The sequence below is a fragment of the Phyllopteryx taeniolatus genome, unplaced genomic scaffold, assembly GCF_024500385.1.
Source record: "Phyllopteryx taeniolatus isolate TA_2022b unplaced genomic scaffold, UOR_Ptae_1.2 contig_123, whole genome shotgun sequence".
In the NCBI taxonomy this organism is placed as follows: Eukaryota; Metazoa; Chordata; class Actinopteri; order Syngnathiformes; family Syngnathidae; genus Phyllopteryx; species Phyllopteryx taeniolatus.
The window spans coordinates 26,404-51,846 of record NW_026903016.1 but is presented as its reverse complement, the minus strand read 5'-3'; the positions used below and the strand labels follow the sequence as shown (position 1 = coordinate 51,846).

General features: G+C 44.3%; 1 protein-coding gene and 1 long non-coding RNA gene across 4 annotated transcripts; both read right to left on the bottom strand.

Annotated features, from left to right (window-relative positions):
* Nucleotides 1-21: 21 nt before the first annotated feature.
* On the bottom strand, nt 22-9,619 carry LOC133473120 (uncharacterized). The gene is made up of 3 exons (XR_009786965.1): nt 9,468-9,619; nt 8,992-9,123; nt 22-1,008 (listed from the first exon to the last, which is right to left on the bottom strand). It is a non-coding gene; the product is annotated as an uncharacterized LOC133473120 (long non-coding RNA).
* A 3,675-nt stretch (nt 9,620-13,294) lies between these two features.
* LOC133473121 (zinc finger protein 816-like) lies at nt 13,295-23,884 on the bottom strand. Of its 3 annotated transcripts, none has more exons than XR_009786966.1 (2): nt 22,913-23,884; nt 13,295-15,941 (listed from the first exon to the last, which is right to left on the bottom strand). XR_009786966.1 is itself a non-coding variant. In XM_061764743.1 (2 exons), the coding sequence occupies exons 1-2, from the start codon at nt 23,082-23,084 to the stop codon at nt 13,869-13,871; spliced, it is 885 nt and encodes a 294-aa protein (XP_061620727.1). In that variant the 5' UTR covers nt 23,085-23,884; the 3' UTR covers nt 13,295-13,868. The 3 variants fall into 3 exon arrangements, 1 of the variants encoding a protein (XP_061620727.1); XR_009786967.1 differs by lacking the exon at nt 22,913-23,884 and having other exon boundaries at nt 13,295-14,581; nt 15,799-16,776; XM_061764743.1 differs by having other exon boundaries at nt 13,295-14,581.
* Nucleotides 23,885-25,443: the final 1,559 nt, after the last annotated feature.

Below are 25,443 nucleotides of genomic sequence, written 5' to 3'. Positions count from 1 at the left end.
AATTACTCAGAAAAACAGGAGTATCCAAGTGAATGCAATACGCTTCTGTAGGGAAAAGCTTTTTCTCCAGTGTGTGTTCTTGTGTGTGTTTTTAAGCTTCCTTTTTCCGAGAATCTTTGACCACATTCTGCACAGGCAAATGGTTTCTCAACCGTGTGTGTTCTTGTGTGACTTTTTAAGGTTCCCTTCTGAGAGAATCTTTGGCCACAAACTGAGCAGGAAAAAGGTTTCTCACCAGTGTGGGTTCTTGTGTGTACTTTTAAGTTTGCCTCTGCTGAGAATGTTTGACCGCAAACTGAGCAGGCAAAAGGTTTCTCACCATTGTGGGTTCTTGTGTGACTTGTCAAGTCGCCCTTCTTGGTGAATCTTTGACCGCAAACTGAGCAGGTCAAATATTTCTTCACAGTGTGTGTTCTTGTGTGACGACTTAAGATGACCTTCTGAGAGAATCTTTGGCCACAAACTGTGCAGGCAAAAGGTTTCTCACCAGTGTGGCTTCTCATGTGTTCTTTCAACTGACCCTTAGAATAAAAGGTTTTCCCACACTGAGAACATTTCCATCGTTTGTTGTCAGTGGGAGATGTCTCACCACCTTCAGACTGTTTATCATCATCATCATCATCATCATCATCATCCGTGCGAGGAGAGTGTGACGTCATGTCGTCACTATCTGACAGTGGAGCTAAGAGGCCGTCTGCTGGTGATCCTCCACAGCGATCTCCGTCGCCTTCCGTTGTCATGTGTCGACTTGAGCTGCTGCTTGGAGGCTGCGCCCCTCTGTTCTCCTCACTTTGACCTTCATCTTCACTCTTCAAAGACACACCAGTCACAGGAACCTGAATTATTTCTTCCTGCTTAACGTGGAGGAACTCTTCCTCCTCCTCTTTGATGTGGCGGGACTTCAAGTCTTCTTCCTCTTTAATGTGACAAACCTCTTTGTCCTCCTCTTCCTCTTTAACGTGAGAGAGTCTGGCTTCGGCCACTCAGGACGAAGATCTCGACTGACGTCTGCAAGACACAAGACGACAAACACACGTGGGCCAAATCTCATTGAACTGCAACCTCTCTCCTTGATCCACATTTTCCACAATTTGGTCTACAATCGTATCATATCAAAATGTGTATTAGAGCTGGCAGGCCAGTATATAGCACATGCGCAACTAATGTTACAAATCCCAGAATGCTTTGTTAGTGTGTTGCTCCATCAGTCTAGACCAGCGAGCGCCCCCTACCCTTTCTGTTGCGGTCGTTAGCAACTATGCTACCGGTCTCCTCGGGCAACTTTACACTTCCCCTTTCCCAAAATGGCCAAACGAAAGATGAAAAAGGGGGAACTTCCAAGACAGGTGGGAGCCAGATTATCTGTTCACTAAAGTAAAAGACAGACCGGTTTGTCGTGTGCGCAGCAATGTGGCCATAACAAAGAATAGAACATTGATTGAATTCAGGGTTTCTCAACTCCTTGGCAGGGACTGTTCATCATTTGTTTGGATTTTTATTGAAGGACATTCTTATTTTTTTGGGGTTGTTTTGTTGTTGGCCTTTGAAAAAAGATTTACCGTATTTTCACAACCATAGGGCGCACCGTATTAAAAGGTGCAGTCTCAGTTCCGGGGTCTATTTCTGTATTCAACACATACATAAGGCGCACCGTATTAATGGGCGCTGGCATGGTAAAACATACGCTCGCTTAAAACACACGGTAGCATGCATGCACGCTAAAACAATGTTTTTAAAAAGGCAGCGGGAGCAAAGCTGAGTTCGGTTGTACTTTATTGAAGTATTTAACAATGTATCCATCCATCCATCCATCCATTTTCTGTCGCGCTTCTCCTCACGCGGGTCGCGGGCGTGCCGGAGCCTATCCCAGCTGTCATCGGGCAGGAGGCGGGGTACGCCCTGAACCGGTTGCCAGCCAATTTTAACAATGTACTCACGCTATTTTTTGGATCAATCCTCATCCGCAAATCCATCAAAGTCCTCATCTTCTGTATCCGAAATGAACAGCCGGCCAAGTTCTCCATCAAACACGCCGGGTTCCGGTCAGTCTCGTTGCCGTGCGAAAGCTCCAACAAGCATCCGCAACCCATTCACAAATCGCGGCGTAACTCGCCCGGCGCTGCCACCGAGTCTTAGCAAAGCGGTGTTCGCCATCTGTCATCCATGGCTCCCACGCCGCTCGCAACTTCACTTTGAGTTTCCACCGATGTCCAGCGGTTCGTCAAGCCTCCCGGAAGGATGGCAAGCCCCGAGTTATTGCCCTCGGTCGAACGGTGACTGTAGAGACGCTTCTCCCGGCTGTTCTTTGCTCATTAATCCATCGTTCGAGTTGGAAAACTAACTCGGGCCACCTCGCCTTGTTTCCGCGTTTTCTTTTTCTTTTTTTTCCCCGCGGAAACTCAGCTTCGTCTCCTTGACTTGGCGAAGCTCGATTTTCCAGCTTCCTCCGCTTGCGAACGGTGGATTCGTTGATCTTGAATTCTCTCGCGGCTGCTCGATTCCCACGTTCCTCCGCGTAACTGATAGCTTCGTAAGCGTGTCTCTTCGTAGGTGACATTTTCGGGGCGTCCTTAGCCAAACCGATGTTGTTTTGCACAATGCACACCCCGGAAATGCTCCCAGTCAGTCAAGCGGTAAAAAAAAATTCAAATTAAAATAAATTTAAAAAAAACACCCCGTCGCGGGGGCGTGGCTTTTAGCGTCCTCCTTCACACACCCTGTCCTCAGCCACGTCCGCTTTTCCTCTGTGTAAGCAGCGTGTCGGCAGGAAACGCTCAAAAATAAATACAAATAAAAAGTTAAACGCAGCGCTCATCACACAACAACATTTATAGATGTTGGAACTCGGTGCACACGTAAGGCGCGCGCCCATTATAAGGCGCCCCGTCCATTTTGGAGAAAATTGAAGACTTTTAAGTGCGCCTTATGGTCGTGAAAATACGGTCATCAATTTGTCTAACTCAATCTACCTCCTTGTATTTTATCAACCTTCCAATAAACCTCCTGTGGACAAGTGTTGATAATTGCCACTCAGGCTAAAACACTTCAAGCAATGCATCTGCTTTAGCCAATGTTTTTGTGACACATATATATATATATATATATATATCCACCCATCCATTTTCTTTAGCGCTTATCCTCACTGGGGTCGCGGGCTGCTGGAGCCCATCCCAGCTATCTTGGGACGGGAGGCGGGGTACACCCTGAATCGGTCGCCGGCCACTCGCAGGGCACCTGACATATATATCAAATCAATGAATTCTACTGTATTCGAAGTTCAATTTTTGCTCCCAACACGAAGCAAAACAAATCGACTGGCTGGTCATTACAAAAACCCGTTCGTCAATTAGGACCCTCTTTCATCAAAGTGCCACTGATTTGTAAACGGAGGTCAACACTTGTGAACGCGTTTCGGCCTCGCTGGCCCTACTGGCTCACGGCTGCTCCGAAGGCACCTCCACGTCCGCGTGGTAGACATCTTGGAGTTTTGGAGACTTTGAAGTGCGCCTTATGGTCGCGAAAGTACGCTACATAAAAAAGAAAGGGAGTCGGAGATAGATTCAATCGAAGATAGAGAGACAGAAGAATTCATGTTATCTATTTAGATACAAAACAACAAACAAATCCCACTGATGTCTTTTATCGCAAATTGGATTTCTCGTGTGTTGATAATATTAGTTTTTGTTTATTCCAGATTCAGTTTGTAAGCAAAATGTAAGTATGTTGCCATACGGTAAACTTTAACACTACATTCCTGCAGAGAAGGGAAACATGATTTTTCACGTAATATTGAGGTTGTCCCAATTTTTCATTTTGGCCCACCGTGAATTTGAGTTGGACACCCCTGGTGTAGTGGAACACTGGCCTGACTTTGGTGCGAGCAGCGTGGGTTTCAGTCCCCACTCAGTGACCGGGCAAACGTGAGTGTGAATGGTTGTCCGTGTCTATGCGTGCCCTGCGACTGATTGGCGACCAGTTCAGGGCGTAGTCCCTCCGGTGCCTCCGCCATTGCATCATGAACAGCGATCTCATCCTCCTCCCACAGCATGTCATCCTCTGTGCCATCCGTGGCATTTGCCAGACAACTTTTTGGAATCCCCTGAAAAATATGTCAGGGGAAACCGCATCCCATGCGTCTTTTATCCATGCGTGTTTCCTTACATTGCCACCTGCAGTGAACGTATGAGTGCCCGACGGCATCCACATGTTCCATTTCTTCCGCATGTGCTTTTTAAAAGCGCGATTGCACAATACACCATCACATGCAACTGTGCAGTCATGCCACCAGGAATGATTACCAAGTCATTTTTATTTTCTTTGAGGATTTATTTGATGGCTGGCATCCGGCACCAGCATTTTGCGACAGTCGCTTGTGGTCACACCAGACTGACCGAATCCAGTCCTTAGTAAGCGCCTCATCCATCCACCCTTTTGGGTGGCATCTCACTATGACGCCCTTTGGCCACTAGCAGTGGGTGGGAAGAGTTTTTCGTTGAAAGATTATGTATGGCTTCCTTTTAGTCCCAACTTCTTAAACACCTACCCTACAATTCAATTACAACATGCTGGCAATTTTTGGACTTGAGTTCGTCGTCACATTTCTGTGGGGCAATTACGACTCGTGCACTCAGTGTAGTCGTCTCGCCACGCTGCACTATTTGCATATCTGTTGTCGACCGATACCGGCCACTCGTGCCAGAGGAGCATCTGCTCCATTTGCACACTGACTGAGGAGTATCTGCAACATTTGCACAATCGACATTGTCCCAGATTATCACACTCCTCGCTTGAAGTCTCGGCGCCCCTTTGCACAACGGTCGTTGCACCGGACTATTGCAATATTAGTCATTCGAACTGCTCTAAGTGCTAGAGGCATCTTTTTGCACAATTGTCAAAAAAAAATAATCAAAAATGTACCGGCATTACCAGATAACTAGCACCCCTTTATTGCTCAGTGACTGTTTTTTGTCAACGTCTTTCTGTCTCCAAAGTGTTCTCTGCCAATTGACCGTCTTTTGTCGTACTAGGGCGGCTCCAACTACTGGAGACAAATTCCTTGTGTGTTTTTGGACATACTTGGCAAAGAAAGATTACTCTGATTCTGATCTCCATAAGCGCCCAGCATTACAGCTAGGGTTGGGCATCGAGAACCGATTGGAACCGGGACTAACATTCCGGTTCTCCCGGGATCGTTCAAATTAAAAACATTTGGTTCCCAGTTTGGATGCGTAGAGTCCGCCCGACCCCGAATAAGAAAGTGGTGAAAACCAAGGAGGAAGCGGCAAGAAGCAACAGAACAGAACGCGCATGAAGCCGTGCTTGTGCCCGACGGCAGCGGTGAACAAAAGTGTTAATTATGTTAAAATAAATGACCAGTCACCACAGTGCAACACTCGGATTAAGATTATATTGTGCAAAGGAGGCTTTCACGATGTGTAGAAGTCTGACGCGCTCCCTCCGGCGCCGAGCCTCCGCCTACGCCGTGCGGAACTTCAAAGAAGTCAATTGGGCGAGTGAAGCTAAAATATGTCTATGGCAACATCGAGGCAGCGCACGAGTGAAACGCAGGAAAAAGTCATTGGAACGATACGATTCACGTAAATATCCTATTTTGAGTTCAAAACAGCGAATTTGGCCAAAAGGCAACTGATTTGCATGTATGTATATAGAATGCAGAGTCAAAAGTTCACTTTAGTTCATGCTGCAGGCTGCTAAGAAAATGGATGTTCCTAATTTGGACAGCCTTTATTTAAACAACGCAAACGTTTTTGACCTAGACCCCCGAAAGAATCCGAATCGAGAATCGTTTGGAACAGGAATCCAAACGAAGAACCGGAATCGGGACCGAAATCGCCCCAATGCAAACAATGCCCAACCCGAATTCAAATAAAGTGCTCTTTTTGGTTCCTCGGAGACTTGACCTTCACTGTTTTTCCGCCGATCTGATCGATTGTTGGAGCGTTTGGCAGATCAAAGATTGTTTGATCAGCATTTGCCGGGCAGCCAATTTCTTATTCTTGCTGCTTTCTCACCCCAATGATGAACTGCTGGTATTTTGTCAATTGATCCTCACAATTGGCCGGAAGACGACGTGCAATTGTTGTTCTGCGCCTAACAGACTCACATCAGTTAGCGGATGCCCTGAAGTCTTGGCTACCTTTATTCCTCATTATTCTCCAAGATTTGAGACAAAGTTCGGCAGTGTTGATCGCGCAGCCACTTGCCCTCTGCTCTACGATAATCTGCAGCAGCTCTTCGTCCACGTCCGGAAACTGTGGGACTTTCCCACGTCCCGAAGCTCTTGCATCTGCTCTTTGCTGGAAGATTTTCTCCTTCGTTTTCCTCCACAATCTCACGTTCCATTCCAATACTTGGAATTGCCGCGCTGCTTCGCGCGTTCCCCACATCTTCGGCAGCGATGCTTTTTAAAGTGGCCGTGTAACTAACCCTTGTAGTCTACATTTTCCATCTTAGGTTTAAGGTCAAACAAACTTAAGGGTAGCCGTTTCTGCCGTTTAATGCAATAGCAAGAAACCTGCTACGCTAACGACAACAACAAGGCAAGCTGCCGCGAGCAGGTCAGGAATCTCAGACTGGCGGCGCACATTACCCTAATATATATGCTTAACATGCGACATGACATAACATACTGGAATGGAAGTGTCTACCTTTTTCACAACTCTTAGGTACTGGTATACAATTATACAATGTAATTTGTTCTAAAACTTATATTTAATGCGCTCTATTGAATGAAAATATTTTGGGAACATTTGCACATTATACACAAGAAATTACAGTAATTCATGATTATTTTACATTTTACGGAATATGTTTTTATGCCTTCTTGTAAATCTTATGTAACTGTTAAGCACTTTGGAATTGTCTTGTGTACCAATTCCAAATGTAGATCTACATCACCCCGTGGAATCATGGCGACGCATTCGTTCTATGCGGAAGAGATATGCATTAACCCGTTCACTGCCAGCCTTCCAAGTTAACATGGATATTTGACTTCTAAAGCCGTTCATGGCAGAGAATGTGTTAAATGCGGGAACGCAATTGTTGCCAAACTGCACACAGCCACCCTGAAAAAGAGAAACTACACTAAAGACGCACACACCCTTAAATTTGAAGTCGACCAGGACTATTTTATCACTTGGCTTTACATGATCAGGATTTTTGTGGCCGATTACCCATCAGCGAGTTTAAAAAAACCATAACCGATCACAAGATGGAGCAATGTGTCTATTTAAATGACTTGTTCATTCACTGTATATACTTGTGTACTGTATACCGAGTATTTTCAAAAGGATTCTTGAGTCAGGTCATGTATTCTAATCAGTCAGGTCAAACCAACATTACGACATGACTGAAATAATGGATGCTAATTCACTGTAATTATATTACTTTATTGGAATGAAATGACTTCACACACACCGAAACTTTAGAGCATGATTCAACAGAACGCCAGCATGTTTACGTACAACTGTTAGTACTAGGACTAGCTTGCTAGGCTACATACCGTTTTGTTGCCTGCTTGCGAGCCGTATCATATTCAAAGTATGTGAACATACCTCAAGCAAGCCTTAAATGAACGTAACCTCCCGAGCACCGCTGACCACCACCACACGTTTTTCCCCATTTTGTTCTTGTAATACACGCGGCGCGATCCATTGTTGAGGTCGCCACCATGGCAACGAGTGTATCCGGTGGTGTTTGAGTAGACAACATGAAGCCCAGTGATCGTAAAAGATGAGATGCGGTGGTATCGGAATCAAATATTTCATTGCAATAGTCTGACATGTTGCAATCGTGAAAGACCAAATTTGTCTTGTAGTCTGATCCAGGCATTGCGTGTTGTCCGTCCCACATCGCCGACATCTTTGTTTTTAATAACTTTATTGGCAGTCAGATATTTACAGTACTACGTCAAAAGACACGCCACAGGGTAAAAAATACACTCGTTTTTGGATTCAAATCTACTGTACATGATGGCGACGCGGAGTAAATGTCTTTTGCGGAGCCGATTAATGACGGCGAATTACGACAGAGCCCATCAGGATAAAATGCTAATTATCGGCCGATACCGATCAAGCCGATCAGATCGGTGTGAAGTCTATTGACTACCGGTACGCTGTGCGATCCTCCTATTGAAATTAGATGAGAACATGTTGAGTTTATTTTCCTCTGACAGGACCTGCAAAGTGACAACTGCGCACACGTACTTTGCGGTGATGAGACTCAAACGATATACAGTATAGTGCAGCAGCTGTAGCCACAGTAAAAAATTTAATATATGTGACAACGCACAAAATATATATGACAACAGATTTAACCGTAAATGAGCAAAAAAAAAGACAAATGAATCAAAAAGTTCTCTCTTCTTCACTCTCGCTAGGCTAACTACCTCTGTTTAATTAACTTTTCATGCTTGTCAAGCTGGATAATGAGTATTTACCAGCACCAGGGGAAACTAATGGGACGTTTTCTCACTGTAAAATGGGATAAATGTAGGATTCTGTAAAAACTTACCCAGATGTGGAGCTCTCTTCCTCCTCCTCCATGACTCCAATGTGTTTTTGTTTTAGGTGCCGAATGATCACCGTGGTGCTTCTGTGCCATGCCAATCTCGCTTTGACAAAGTTTGCAAACAACACACTATTTGGCTTCGTGTAGAGACAAATGCTCCCACATTTTTGAAGACTTGGGTCAAATTGTTGTTTCATGGCTCAGTCATGTTTGAGCCCACTTTAGAAAAGAAGATGGCACACCTTTTAAATCTTTGATGGCGTTACAGCAATGTTCATCGTGGGTTGCGAACATAATAACCACGCAACGACTCGATAATGAAACTCGTTGCCACCACTTTCAATGATCAATTTGTATACATTTTATACATGAATCCTCGCAGCCCTATTGAACGTCACACGGTGCCCACGTTACAAAAATTTGAATGCATTTCCGAAACAATTCATTAAGAAGTGAACAAACCTGCTCTGTGCAGCACAATTCGAGGCTGCAGATTGAATATAGCGTCCAGTAGTTGATGTTGTGGCTCATTCTCCTCTTTTGGTCCACAAAGTTCCTCCTTGTACTCTGGTGTCCTTCTTGCACACATTTTCGCTGTATGTTCAACAAAAAGACTCAGAACATTATTTTTGCTATTGTTACATTACATTATTTCAGTCGTTTAGACAAACAAAATGATAATGACAATCTCGTCGTTGTTGTTTTCACATTTAAGATTGAATATTAGATATTGTGGTTCGCAGGTGGCGGAAAAAGAACACTTTACGCTCACGCTGGAACTGCTGAGCGACATGTTGATCAGACACGCGTCTACTTGTTAGCATGCTTAGCTAAGCTAAGCTAGGCCAAGAAGCTTCAACGTGCACCGAGACGACGTCAACCGGACACGAAGATTGAACGAATGATGTTTTAGTCCAGTAAAGTAGTGATTGACTTACTGTGACAAGGATTCAGCACGTTCGCTGCAAATTCAGGACATTTTTAATAAAGCACGTAGAAGTGGAGAAGAGCGTGTGATTCCGGCTGAGACCAGTGTTGTCCATAGATATGAACACTAGACAAGCGAGCCTAACCAACGTGCCTACTTGGCGGCCATGTTGGGGAGGCCGTTGTTCCCATAGATGGCAATGCATGGATGCTCAAATTAAGTCGAAACTTGCTCATTTCTCAACCGATATTCATGAGGGTTACTGTTTTGTCAACGAGGAAGCGTATGATGTCAATATACATCCTTTAAAAAAAAACACACACCTGTCTATACAAGACTTTACAGCTCACAATGCACGTCAGAGCAAATGAGAATCATGAGGTCCAAGGAACTGCCTGAAGAGCTCAGAATCAGAATCAGAATCATCTTTATTTGCCAAGTGTTTCCAAAAAACACACAAGGAATTTGTCTCCGGTAATTGGAGCCGCTCTAGTACAACAACAGACAGTCAATTGACAGAGAACACTTTGGAGACAGAAAGACATTGACAAAAAAAAGAGAAAAAAAAACAGTCACTGAGCAGTAAAGGATTGCTAGTTATTTGGTAATGCCGGTACATTTTTTTTTTTTTTTTTGACAATTGTGCAAAAAGATGCAGAGTCCTCTCGCACTTCGAATGACTAATATCGCAATAGTCCGGTGCAATGACCGTCGTGCGTCGAGACTTCTAGGAGTGGATGCGGTTTAAAGTGACGAGTAGTGCGATAATCTGGGACAATGTTGATTGTGAAAATGTTGCAGATACTCCTCAGTCGGTGTGCAAATGGAGCAGTTGCTACTCTGGCAGGAGTGGCCAGCATTGGTCAACAACAGCTATGCAGATAGTGCAGCGTGGCGAGACGACTACACTGAGTGCACGAGTCATACATCATTGGCCCCACAGAAATGTGACAATGAACTCAAGTCCCAAAAATTGCCAGCATGTTGTCATGGCATTGTAGGTTCGGTGTTCAAGAAGTTGATGGCAAGAGGGAAGAAGCTGTCTGCTAGTTCTAGTTTGCATCGATCGGTAGCGCCTACCTGAAGGAAGGAGCCGGAAGAGCAGGTGACCGGGGATGCGGAGGGTCCGAGAGGATTTTGCACGCTCTTGTCTTAGTTCTGGTAGCGTGCAAGTCCTCAAGGGTCGGTAGGGGGTACCGACAATCCTTTCAGCAGTTTTGATTGTCCGTTGCAGTCGGAGTTTGTTCCTGTTTTGTAGCAGCGCCAAACCAGACTGTGAGACAGAATTGTGGCAAGGCACAGATCTTGCCATGGTTAAAAAAATATTCTGCTGCACTTAAGGTTCCTAAGAGCACAGTGGCCTCCACACTCCTTAATGGAAGACGTTTGGGACGACCTCTCCTCAGTGCCATACACATGAAAGCCCACATGGAGTTTGCTTAAAAAAAAAAACACCTGAAGGACTCCAAGATGGTAGAAAATAAGATTCTCTGGTCTGATGAGACGAAGATTGAACTTTTTGGCCTCAACTCTAAGCGGCATGTGTGGAGAAAACCAGCACTGCTATTCACTGTCCAATACAATCCCAACAGTGAAGCATGGTGGTGGCAGCATCATGCTGTGGGGGTGTTTTTCAGTTGCAGGGACTGGTTGCAATCGAAGGAAAATTGATGCAGCCCAAGTGCTCGGGATACTCCTGGATGAAAACGTTCTCCAGTGCTCAGGACCTCAGACTGGGCCGAAGGTTCACCTTCCAACAAGACAATGACCCTAATCACGCAAGCTAAAATCACAAAGGAGAGGCTTCAGAATACCTCCCGTAATTGTTCTTGAATGCCCAGCCAGAGCCCTGACTTAAACCCATTTGAGCATCTCTGGAGAGACCTGAACATGGCTGTCCACCAACGTTCACCATCCAACCTGACAGAAGTGGAGAGGATCTGCAAGGAGGAATAGCAGAGGATCCCCAAATCCAGGTGTGAAAACTGTTGCATCCTTCCAAAAGGGACTAATGGCTGTATTAGCTCAAAGGGGGCTTCTACCTAATACTGAGCAAAGGGTCTGAATACTTATGGCTGTGTGATATTTTTGAATAAATCTGCAAAAATTTCAACAAATCTGTTTTTTTTCTGTCAATATGGGGTGCTGTGTGTACATTAATGAGGGGGAAAAAATAATACAAGATTTTAGCAAATGACTGCAATATAAAATAAAAAGGGACAAATTTAAGGGGTCTGAATACTTTCTGTACCCACTGTAAATATTGGAACAGATATTTGGTCCAATAAATAATCACAGACTGCACACCATAAATAAATCATCTCTATCAAGCAATCAAACTTTATTTGTAAACACTTTCCATACGCGTAACAGTAACTCAAAGTGCATGATATTCATTAAAATAGGAAATTAGAACAATCCCCACCTGCTGCTTGACAACTACAAGGACACAGACAGTCATACACATACAGGTTAAAAATGATACCATCATGACCTAATAAGCTGGAGCCGTCTGCACCCGGACCATATGCCGTTGCCACAGGCCGCCAAGACAATATTCATAGCACGGGCTTAAAAAGATACATTTATTTTATTTATATTTTAAATTACTTCTCCTAACATAACATATACCCTAACTACACAGGTAGCAGATGATCAAAATACAATTTACAGCATTACAAAAAGACATTGAATTCTTTATGAGCAGAAGTGATGTTTGCATGTTGGTGTGGCCCTCAAATCAAATCGAGTTTATCCATATAGCACTGCTCATATATTAAAATGCAACACAAAGTGGATTACAGAAATTAAATGGCAAGAAATTGACAAGATCCACCCCTGCCACCCCCACGTATGAACACAAAACACAGCACATAGGTACGGCACTGGTAAATTCTCAACCGTCACCTTGTTGTTACAGGCGTCGTCGTCTTCCAGCTTGCCCCGCCCACCGTCCTTGCGCTTTGCTTACCAGACACGCCCTCCCGTCTTTGCAAACCTCATGTTCGTCTACTTCCCCCCATCACCTTCGGCCGCAGGCTCTCACATTCTTCTTGTTCTTCTTTGTTTTGTTTTGCGCGGATGGCTTCTAACGTTTTAGGATGCATTGTCACCAACGACTGTGCTGGCATATGGGTACGAGTATGTCCGTACAGGGAGGAAAACAAAGAACAAAACCAAACGTAATTGTCTTTTTCATTCTTTTTTCTCTTAGAAACTAAAAGTAGGATCATGAAATAAATGTCTTCAGCCTGTAACTATCTATCTACAGTATGTATCGATCAATATCACCATGTCAAATCTTTTGTTAGCCTTAATTCGATGTCTCTTGGCTGGCCTGAGCACTGAGATCATCCCTCAACTCCTCCCATATTAGCTGTTTTATGTCAAGAGGCTTTTCTGCTGCTCTTGTTATAATCTGTACTGTTTCTTATTATATTCCCATTGTTGCATTTCTTACCCCTGCAATGAATGTTACGACTCTTTTTGTATCCAACAGTTACCCCTCACATTTTTGTTCTGCTCGTTTCTTAGTGCTTTTAATTTTCCTCCAATGTTTCCCCACCCTTGCAAACTCTGCATATGCTCGTTTCTTTTGCACTCTAACCCTGCTGTGCCTCTCTTTCCATAATTTCTTTTCCCAGTCGCCATCTAATCAAACATCTTGCCAAGCTGTGTTTCTTCCCAGGCTCTCACATTGAGCCACAGGTGAAACTTAGAAAGCCTGAGTGGCTTCCGTCCCCGGAGAACCCACCCCCTCAGACCACTACTATACATTACAAAAAGTATTTCCATTTAATTCCTGATCACATATGCAAAGAGTCAAAGTTTTCTCAGTCTATTGGAATAAATCGTTTCATTATTTGATATGCACAGCACAAAAACATTAGATAAAGCAGATATATTGCTACGTGTTTTAGCATGAGTGCTAATTTGCAACACTTTTCCACTGGAGGCCTTTAAGAAGGTACATTAGAATACGATCATCCTTGGTGCATGAAATTACGAAGCCTGCTCAGATGAGAGGCAGAACCTTCATTGATCACTGCTATTGTCATCAACACACTTGTGATTCTGAGCCAGATACTTATGAGAGAATCTTAGGCCACAAACGGAGCAAACGAAGGGTTCCTTTCGAGTGTGTGTTCTTGTGTGACTTTTGAAGTTTCCCTTCTGAGCGAATCCTTTGCCACAAACTGAGCAGGAAAAAGGTTTCTCCCCAGTGTGGGTTCTTGTGTGACGTTTTAAGGTTCCCTTCTCAGAGAATCTTTGGTCACAAACTAAACAGGCAAAAGGTTTCTCCCCGGTGTGTGTTCTTCTGTGACGTTTTAAGGTTCCGTCTCAGAGAATCTTTGACCACAAATTAAGCAGGTGAATGGTTTCTCCCCAGTGTGGGTTCTTGTATGACTTTTTAAGTGTCCCTTTTCAGAGAATCTTTGACCACAGACTGAGCAGCAAAAAGGTTTCTCCCAGTGTGTGTTCTTGTATGACTTTTTAAGGTACCCTTCTGAGAGAATCTTTGACCACAAACGGAGCAGGCAAAAGGTTTCTCTCCAGTGTGGGTTCTTGAGTGTGATATCAACTTACCCTTTACAGTGAATCTTTTACCACAGTCGGAACAGGCAAAAGGCTTCTCTCCAGTGTGTAATTTGATGTGCTGTTTCAAATTGCTCTTTGAAGCAAAAGTTCTCCCACACTTAGAACATTTCCAGCATTTGAGATCAGTGTGACATGTCATATGACGTTCCGACTGTTCTTTATCATCACCATCATCATAGTCAGAAGAGTGTGACGTTGTCTCGTCGCTATCTGATAGCGGAGCTAAGAGTCCCCCTGCTAGTGATTCTCCACAGTGGTCTCCGTCACCTTCTGTTGTCATGCGTCGACTTGAGCTGCTGCTGGGAGGCTCCACCCCTCGGTTTTCCTCACTTTGACCTTGATATTCACTCTTCAAAAGGACCCCAGTCAAAGGAACCTTGATGATTTCCTCCAGCTCTTCCTCTTTAATGTGTACGAACTCTTCCTCCTCCTCTTTGATTTGTTGAACCTCTCCATCCTCCTCTTCCTCTTTAATGTGGGGGGACTCTGACTCCTGCGGCTCTGGACAAAGATTTTCCACCACGTCTGCAAGACACAAGAAGACAAACACACATGGGTCGAATATCATTTGTTCCCAATATTTGTGCGGCTTTGTGGAGTTGGACGGCCCCGTCACTGGTGTGCTGGCCCGGGGGTAGCAGAGCGGTTAGCCGATGCCTCGGTCCGTGCACCACGCGTGGGTGCACACGGCAGACACTGTAGCCCAAATAACAGGAGAAAATTCAGGAAGATGTACTTTTTCATGTTGTAGGCACAGCTTGCTAGTTAACAGCACACTGTAGTCGTAAAAAAGTTAATATTACGAAGTAAATCACAATCGCGGCGATTGGTGCGGACTTGGGCGTGGTTTTAGCCACGTCTTAAAAAATCCAGAGAACTGAAACGGGGATTAAAATTTTAAAGGACCTATGACGGGATCTAGATTAATGGTTTTCAAGTGTTGTCACCCTGGGACCGTATTTTTCTATTGTTGTTAAGTCGCGACCCACTATCACAACAGTTAGGAACAATAAAGAACATGTATGGTTCAAAAATAACCTTTGAAAAAATATCCCATTTTTAAACATAACTACTCACGCTTACATGTTTAAAGTGCCTTTCAGAGCACCTTAAGAAACGATGAACAAAACCATGTACAAAAGTCTATTTTGGTACTCATCTCTTCTTTTTAGGAAAGAGCCACATCAATATTTTGTCTTTTTCGGAAATGAAGGCTGCAGTCTAAAGCAACTGTAACAGTTTTAACAGTCTGAATTATGCTATACATTTTTACCTGTCCATTACCCACTCAGAATGGCTCCGTGAGCCACTTTTGGGTTCTGACCCAGCAGCTGAGAATCACTCGTCAAGATCAGTGATTCCCAACCTTTATTGAGTCAAGGCACACGTATTTTACATTTGAAAATCTCACGGCACACCAACAAACAAAAATGTCACCAAAAATGGATACACGAGTCAATTATACCCTTTCTGACATCTAATAGAAGAGCATTTATTTGCTCTGTCTGTCTGTCTCCATATGCCGCTGGCATAGATGGATGAACAAAGATACATTATTTGTTGTAAATAAATAATATTTTGACCAATTAAATGAAATTTGATTATTTCCCGCGGCACACGAATGTGCAACGGCACGCTGGTTGGGAATCACTGATCTAGATGGTCCATAATTCGCTTACAGTACAAGTTGTCTTTGGGTTTTTTGCTCAAGAAAATGAAACTGGAAGTCCCCTTTTCATTACCTTCATTACCTCACCCTACATGTCTTGGTGTGACGTCAGTGGCAGAAGTGGAGATCAGCGGGTTCCGGAACCTATCCCTCTCGATAAACGAGGGAACACTATTGTCGTTGTCAGGTGGAATTTTCCAACCTCCAAAATGACAACTTTGCAGGAAATGGAGGAAAAAAAAAAAAAAAAAAGAAAGAGACCTCTTCCTTGAGTTTCCAAACACCACTTTGTTCAAGTTGGTATTATACTTTATATTGCTATCATATACCGTTGCGCACTCACATGAACAAAATTTAGTTCAATCGGGAATTTAATATGCTCAAAAATGACTAATTCATCAGGATGCCATCAATTAAAATGGCAAAAACACAGCGGCGGGCACGAGACTTCCTCATCACAGGAGAGTCTAAAACTGAGTGTAAAATGCTAGATTTATGTGGACATCTCTCCATTTGCCCAACCTCAGAAAAAACATTTCATGATTGGGCCAACATTGTGTATTTTATGGACATTAAGCATTTCCTCGCCATAGATGCTGACTATTTAAAAAAAAAAAAAAAAAAAATCATAACGTCACAAAATTTTAGAAAATTGCGACTGATCGTGACCAAAATGTCTGATTTTCCCCCCCTTCCACCTCTCAAAATATTAGAACGATCGCCCCAATATTTGTAATTTCATGGAGGTGAAGCCATTTTCCTCATGAGAGGACTGTCCCTCGATATTGGCCTATATCAGCGACTTGCGGGTGAATTGGTCGCCGTGCGGTGTGGAGACGTCTCCCGGACATCTTCCAATTGCAACCCTCGTGCACGAACCCGAGAAAACATAGCTTAATGTCGTAAAACTGTCATCAATCATCACCCACGTTTCCGTGGACATCCCCGCTCGTGGCAGCTTCAACCTCTGAAAATATTACGATAGGCCCAATATTTGGGATTTTATGAACATGACACGTTGTTGCGCGTATTGTCCGACTCAACGTAACAGGGAACTATGCAGCCCTATGGGGGGCACAAGTCAGTGCAAACTGTAGGCCGGTCCCAAGCCCGGATAAATGCAGAGGGTTGCGTCAGGAAGGGCATCCGGCTTAAAACCTTGCCAAACAAATATGAGCGTTCATCCAAAGAGTTCCATACCGGATCGGTCGTGGCCCGGGTTAACAACGTCCGCCACCGGCGCCGTCAACCTGCAGGGCGCTGTTGGAAATTCAGCTACTGTGGGTCGAAGTCAAAGAAGAAGAAGAAGAAGAGGTGGAAAGCGGGTTCTTCGGCAGAAAGAGAAGAGGAAAACACAGAGCCTAGAACTGAATGTGGGGACTTTGAATGTTGGGACTATGACAGGAAAATCTCGGGAGTTGGTTGACATGATGATTAGGAGAAAGGTTGATATATTGTGTGTCCAGGAGACCAGGTGGAAAGGCAGTAAGGCTAGAAGTTTAGGGGCAGGGTTTAAATTATTTTACCATGGTGTAGATGGGAAGAGAAATGGAGTCGGGGTTATTTTAAAAGAAGAGTTGGCTAAGAATGTCTTGGAGGTGAAAAGAGTATCAGATCGAGTGATGAGGCTGAAATTTGAAATTGAGGGTGTTATGTGTAATGTGATTAGTGGCTATGCCCCACAGGTAGGATGTGACCTAGAGGTGAAAGAGAAATTCTGGAAGGAGCTAGATGATGTAGTTCTGAGCATCCCAGACAGAGAGAGAGTCGTAATTGGTGCAGATTGTAATGGACATGTTGGTGAAGGTAATAAGGGTGATGAAGAAGTGATGGGTAAGTACGGTATCCAGGAAAGGAACTTGGAGGGACAGATGGTGGTAGACTTTGCAACAAGGATGCAAATGGCTGTCGTGAACACTTTTTTCCAGAAGAGGCACGAACATAGGGTGACCTACAAGAGCGGAGGTAGAAGCACACAGGTGGATTACATCTTGTGCAGACGATGTAATCTGAAGGAGGTTACCAACTGTAAGGTAGTGGTAGGGGAGAGTGTGGCTAGACAGCATAGGATGGTGGTGTGTAAGATGACTCTGGTGGTGGGGAGGAAAATTAGGAAGACAAAGGCAGAGAAGAGAACCATGTGGTGGAAGCTGAGACAGGACGAGTGTTGTGCAGCTTTTCGGGAAGAGGTGAAACAGGCTCTCGGTGGACGGGAAGAGCTTCCAGAAGACTGGACCACTGCAGCCAAGGTGATCAGAGAAGCAGGCAGGAGAGTACTTGGTGTATCTTCTGGCAGGAAAGGAGAGAAGGAGACTTGGTGGTGGAACCTCACAGTACAGGAAATCATACAAGGAAAACGGTTAGCTAAGAAGAAGTGGGACACTGAGAGGACCGAGGAGAGGCGAAAGGAATACATTGAGATGCGACACAGGGCAAAGGTAGAAGTGGCAAAGGCAAAACAAGAGGCATATGATGACATGTATGGCAGGTTGGACACTAAAGAAGGAGAAAAGGATCTATACAGGCTGGCCAGACAGAGGGATAGAGATGGGAAGGATGTGCAGCAGGTTAGGGTGATTAAGGATAGAGATGGAAATATGTTGACTGGTGCCAGCAGTGTGCTAGGTAGATGGAAAGAATACTTCGAGGAGTTGATGAATGAGGAAAATGATAGAGAAGGGAGAGTAGAAGAGGCAAGTGTGGTGGACCAGGAAGTGGCAATGATTAGTAAGGGGGAAGTTAGAAAGGCATTAAAGAGAAGGAAAAATGGAAAGGCAGTTGGTCCTGATGACATTCCTGTGGAGGTATGGAAGCATCTAGGAGAGGTGGCTGTGGAGTTTTTGACCAGCTTGTTCAATAGAATTCTAGTGCGTGAGAAGATGCCTGAGGAATGGAGGAAAAGTGTACTGGTGCCCATTTTTAAGAACAAAGGTGATGTGCAGAGCTGTGGCAACTATAGAGGAATAAAGTTGATGAGCCACACAATGAAGTTATGGGAAAGAGTAGTGGAGGCTAGACTCAGGACAGAAGTGAGTATTTGCGAGCAACAGTATGGTTTCATGCCTAGAAAGAGTACCACAGATGCATTATTTGCCTTGAGGATGTTGATGGAAAAGTACAGAGAAGGTCAGAAGGAGCTACATTGTGTCTTTGTAGATCTAGAGAAAGCCTATGACAGAGTACCCAGAGAGGAACTGTGGTACTGCATGCGGAAGTCTGGAGTGGCAGAGAAGTATGTTAGAATAATACAGGACATGTACGAGGGCAGCAGAACAGCGGTGAGGTGTGCTGTAGGTGTGACAGAAGAATTTAAGGTGGACGTGGGACTGCATCAGGGATCAGCCCTGAGCCCCTTCCTTTTTGCAGTGGTGATGGATAGGCTGACAGATGAGGTTAGACTGGAATCCCCGTGGACCATGATGTTTGCAGATGACATTGTGATCTGCAGTGAAAGCAGGGAGCAGCTGGAGGAACAGTTAGAAAGATGGAGGCATGCACTGGAAAGAAGAGGAATGAAGATTAGCCGAAGTAAAACAGAATATATGTGCATGAATGAGAGGGGTGGTGGGGGAAGAATGAGGCTACAGGGAGAAGAGATGGCAAAGGTAGAGGACTTTAAATACTTGGGGTCAACCGTCCAGAGCAATGGTGAGTGTGGTCAGGAAGTGAAGAAACGGGTCCAAGCAGGTTGGAACGGGTGGAGGAAGGTGTCAGGTGTGTTATGTGACAGAAGAGTCTCTGCTAGGATGAAGGGCAAAGTTTATAAAACAGTGGTGAGGCCAGCCATGATGTATGGATTAGAGACAGTGGCACTGAAGAGAAAACAGGAAGCAGAGCTGGAGGTGGCGGAAATGAAGATGTTGAGGTTCGCTCTCGGAGTGACCAGGTTGGATAAAATTAGAAATGAGCTCATCAGAGGGACAGCCAAGGTTCGATGTTTTGGAGACAAAGTTAGAGAGAGCAGACTTCAATGGTTTGGACACGTCCAGAGGAGAGAGAGTGAGTATATTGGTAGAAGGATGATGAGGATGGAGCTGCCAGGCAAGAGAGCTAGAGGAAGACCAAAGAGAAGGTTGATGGATGTCGTGAGGGAAGACATGATGGCAGTTGGTGTTCGAGAGGAGGATGCAGGAGATAGGCTCTCATGGAAAAGGATGACGCGCTGTGGCGACCCCTAACGGGACAAGCCGAAAGGAAAAGAAGAAGAAGAAGAATGTAACAGGGAACTCATTGCGCGTGTGGCAACTCTGGGGAGGTGCGCTGCTCAGGACGAGAACATGCGCCAACTTTTTTCTCAAATAATCATCGATAGCAGGGGTGTCAAAGTCATTTTCACCAAGGGCCATATTGGCATTATCGATACCGTCGAAGGGCCGGAAAGTATTCATACCCCGTTAAAGTTTTCACTCTTTGTTAAATTGCAGCCATTTCCTAAAATCATTTTCTTGTTTTCCTCATTAATGTAGACACAGCACCCCCCCCCCCCCCATATTGACAAAAAAAATGGAATTGTTGACATTTTAGCAGATTGATTAAAAAATAAGAACTGAAATATCACACAACTATAAGGATTCAGACCCTTTGCTCAGTAGAAGCACCCTTTTGAGCTCATACAGCCATGAGTCTTTGGGAAGGATGCAACATGTTTTTCACACCTGGATTTGAGGATCCTCTGCCATTCCTCCTTGCAGATCCTCCCCAGATGGTGAACATTGGTGGACAGCCATTTTCAGGTCTCTCCAGAGATGCTCAATTGGGTTTAAATCAGGGCTATGGCTGGGCCATTCAAGAACAGTAACGGAGTTGTTCTGGAGCCACTCGTTCGTTATTTTAGCTGTGTGCTTAAGGTTGTTGTCTTGCTGGAAGGTGAACCTTCGGCCCAGTCTAAGGTCCAGAGCACTCTGGAGAAAGTTTTGTCCAGGATATCCCTATACTTGATCGCATTCATCTTTCCTTTGATTGCAACCAGTCGTCCTGTCCCTGCAGCTGACCCCCCCCAACCCCCACAGCATGATGCTGCCGCCACAATGCTTCACTGTTGGGAATGTATGTATGGGACTGGTGATGAGCAGTCCCTGGTTTTCTCCACACATACTGCTTAGAATTAAGGCCAAAAAGTTCTCGGTCTCACCATCCTGGAGTCCTTCAGGTGTTTTATAGCAAACTCCATGCGGGCTTTCATGTGTCTTGCACTGAGGAGAGGCTTCCGTCGGGCTACTGTGCCATAAAGCCCCAACTGGTGGAGGGCTGCAGTGATGGTTGACTTTCAAGAACGTTCTCTCATTGCCCAACTGCATCTCTAGAGCTCAGCCACAGTCATCTTTGGGTTCTTCATCACCTCTCACCAAGGCTCTTCTCCCCCGATTGCTAAGTTTGGCCGGACAGCCAGCTCTTGGAAGGGTTCTGGTCGTTCCAAACGTCATCCATTTAAGGATTATGGAGGCTACTGTGCTCTTAGGAACCTTCAGTGCAGCAGAATGTTTTTGGTAACCTTGGCTAGATCTGTGCCTTGCCACAATTCTGTCTCTGAGCTCTTCAGGCAGTTCCTTTGACCTCATGATTCTCATTTGCTCTGACATGCACTGTGAGCTATAAGGTCTTATATAGACAGGTGTGTGGCTTTCCTAATCAAGTCCAGTCAGTACAATCAAACACAGCTGGACTCAAATGAAGGTGTAGAACCATCTCAAGGATGATCAGAAGAAATGGACAGCACCCGAGTTAAATATATGAGTGCCACAAGCAAAGGGTCTGAATACTTATGGCTGTGATATTTCAGCTTTTCGTTTTTATTAAATATGCAAAAAAACATTTCTGTCAATATGGTGTGCTTGTGTGTACATTAATGAGGAAAAAATTAACAAATGATTTTAGCAAATTGCTGCAATATAACAAAGAGTGAAACATTTAAGGGGGTCTGAATACTTTCCATACCCACTGTAACTAAATGTAATGTAAATAAATGTAACTATACTCACAACATATTGTTAAGTAACTATCTATTATTACTTATTCCCCTGGTATTATTACATGAATCCTAAGAAACCCGCATTGCTCATCAATCGACCATCAACGTATTTAAGTAAATAAAGAAGCATCTCCAAACCCAGGTTTTGACTAACTTTTTTCAAAGATTTTTGTTACACTTGACAAATTTGCACTACTCAGAACATTGGTGACAGTTAGCATTTTAGAAATAAAAATCAGCCTGGTATAAAGTGCAAAGGGAATACCACCTGCTATTGAGAAATGTGTGAATAGTGAATACTGTAAAAATGTGTCAGCATGAATACAGAAACCCCTTAAAACAGCAGCAGAAACATTTGTTTTCCAATCTGTGTTGAAAAAGCCTTCTATCTGAATCAATTTTCCGCTTCCTCGACATTTTGGGATCATCGCCTAGTGGTAAGATCCCGTCACTTGGTGGTCATTTTTTATTATGGGATATGTAGTTGATGGCAAATACCGTGTAAACTGCTCATTTTACGTATTTTAAGACCTTTCAAGCCCCCGCGGGCCACATAAAACGACACGGCGGGCCACATGATCTATCGCGAGGAAAACGCTTTGGTTCCTAACATCATAAATTCTGGGCTGGTCTGATATTTTCAGAGGTGTTACGTGAGCATGAATAGGGATGTAGACAAACATTTTGCTGACAATCAGCCACAGTTTTGGGACATTATATGACCCTCGTCATGGATCATCCGACGTTATGACAGCCAGCCAAAGTCCACGTCTGTCACACGATGCCGCCTACAGAAACGCCTTTGTGATCTATAGGAACTTGATTAAACATCTTCGAGGCATTTGTGTCATAAAATGTGGTCAGGTCTTAATCTGGCCAAAAATCTAATATTCCATCAGAAAACAATTCCAGAGTTACTACAGTCTATTTTGGAGGGCTTTTTTCTGCAGACATCATTTGGAAGTCCAGAACTATGGAATAAGTGCCAATGTTCTCACCATAACTAGTTTTTATAAAGTAATTTGGCACCAGTGCCAATCCTCGACACTTGTACACAGGGGCCTTTTCGAAAATATATGGACAACAAGGATAGATAAAATAAAAGATTGTAAACAGAATAGAACAATCTACATTTTTGTAAGTCAGTAACATAGTAATTACTTTGGATATTAAACATGTACATTTTCCTGAAATGCATCTTGATGACTGCTATTCTCACCAGCACACTTGTGTGTCTTCAGGCGATCCTTACGAGAGAATCTTTGACCACAAACTGAGCAGGAAAAAGGTTTGTCTCCAGTGTGGATTCTTTTGTGTAATTTTAAGGCTCCCTTCTGAGTGAATCTCTGACCGCAATCTGAGCAGGAAAAAAGTTTCTCTCCAGTGTGCATTCTTGTGTATTTTTAAGGTTCCTTTCTGAGTGAATCTCTGACCACAATCTGAGCAGGAAAAAGGTTTGTCTCCGGTGTGGGTTCTTGTGTGTATTGTTAATTTGCCCTTTGCAGAGAATTTTTGACCACAAACTGAGCAAGCAAACGTTTTTTCTCCAGTGTGTCTTCTTGCGTGTACTGTTAATTTTCCGTTCTCAGAGAATCTTTGACCACAAACTGAGCAGACAAAAGGTTTTTCTCCAGTGTGCGTTCTTGTGTGCCTTGTCAAGTCTCCCTTATAGGAGAATCTTTTACCACAATCTGAACAGGCAAAAGCTTTCTCTCCGGTGTGTGTTCTCGTGTGTTGTTTCAAACTGCTCTTATAAGCAAATGTTTTCCCACACTGAGAACATTTCCAGCGTTTGTTATCACCTTCAGACGGTTTATCATCATCATCATCAGTGTGAGGAGAGTGAGACGTCATGCCGTCACTATCTAATTGTGTAGCTAAGAGGCCGTCTGCCTGTGATCCTCCACAGTGGTCTCCATCACCTTCTGTTGTCATGTGTCGACGTGAGCTGCTTCTGCTCTCCTCACGTCGACCTTCATCTTCACTCTTCAAAGGGACACTCGTCCATGGAAACTTGGCGATACACTCCTCTTTCTGTTTGATGTGGCGGTGCACTTCTTCAGCCTCTTTTTTAATGAAAGTGAGCTTCAATTCCTCTTCTTCTTTGATGTGGGGGTGCTCTTCATCCTCCACTTCCTCTTTAATGTAAAGGGGCTCTGGCTCCCGACACTCATGACGAAGATCTTCACTGATGTCTACAAGACAAGAAGACAAAAAAAAAAAAAAACATGGTTTGCAAAAATCTATTCTCATGTTGCGACTTTAATGTTGTGTATTATGGTTTATATTTATATCTAATGTTATTTGGAGAGCTAGATGAGTTTGATTTATTGGAAATAATACAATTAGGAAAGTCAACAGCAACAATGTAAAAAAAGAGTAATATAATCAAGTGCATAAAAACAAGTATCTAAAACGGTAATACAGTTGTAGCGTTTATTGGTTTTGGGTAAAAGCGTAATTAATTTGGAAAAGAAATACGTCGTTAAGTAAAGGTCCAGGAAACAGTTCGGTCAGTGGGGTGGGGCTGGTGTGGGGTGCTCCTGCACCAGTTTGAGCTGTGTCATTTTCGGGTTCCAAGCATTGGATTGTTGTTCTAAGCAGTTCCGCAGCTTCTGGGTCTTTTGGTAGAGCAGGTAGGCTATGCTGAAAATCATGCAGTGACTGAGGATGGTTACGGCCACGAAGTTAAGGTCTGTAGCAGACCAGGAATGCTCTGGCGTCTTAGTGTTGGTCATGTGAATTGCCTGAGTTCCTTCAAATTTAATTTGTTCAAGTATTTCAGGGTCAAATTTGAATTTGTGTTGTTTGAAAAACTTAGAAATCACAATATGACCGTCGCCACTGCCGGACGGCAGGTGGTCCCGGGTGACAGCCTCAATATGCAAAGTGGCATCTTTGAGGGCGTCGCTGATCGGGCGAGCGACAAGGAAGGCTATTTCTCAGAACTCAGGATTGACATGCAGCTTGTAAGGAAAAACCTGAGATAGGCCGGATTCGTGGGGCCTGTCAGGGCCATAGACCAAACAATTTTGATTAAGCCGAGGGGTCCCAAATGTGTAAGTATTCTATCCATTGCTAAGTTGTCTAGCGAGGGAGCAACACCTTGAGCAATCTGTGTGTGAGCATAAACCATTAGGACCATAGACAACAGCGTGGTTATGGTCTGCCTATTTTGGTTTAGGGCTATACTCACGATGTGGACCAGCCGTCTTTTTCTGCATGATGCATAGTGGGCGGACCCCCTTTCGGCTGCGTGGGCCATGAACGGCTGTGAAGTGCGTTTCACGGAGGCACGACAACAGAAGCCCACAATCATGCAAATAAGATGGCACAACACAGAGGAGAAATGAATGTAAAGCTTGCGCGGCGCGCAGGAAGGAAGAATTGAAAGAGGGGCAGCCAAGGCGAGCCACAGAAAGATCAAACAAAAAGCAGGGAACGTCGACATTACGAACAATGCAGAAGAGAAAAGATAGGCTGGGAACCAGCACAGAAGGAAGTGCACATCCCAAGTGGTTCTTGAAGGTGCAATAGAAGAGCCGGCCGGGTTGAAGGCGTTGCCGAGAGATGCAAGGGTGGGCGAAATTAACTGGGTGGGCAAAATGGGCGAATGGCACTGAGGCGCAGTTTGCAGGGTCTTTCGCATCCTCAAACTGAGTTTCAGCATCAACTCGGCGGGCCTGCGCATCGTTTAAATAGCTGTGCCATGAAGTTGATTTGTGTGTGCTGTTCAGCTTCTAGTTTGAG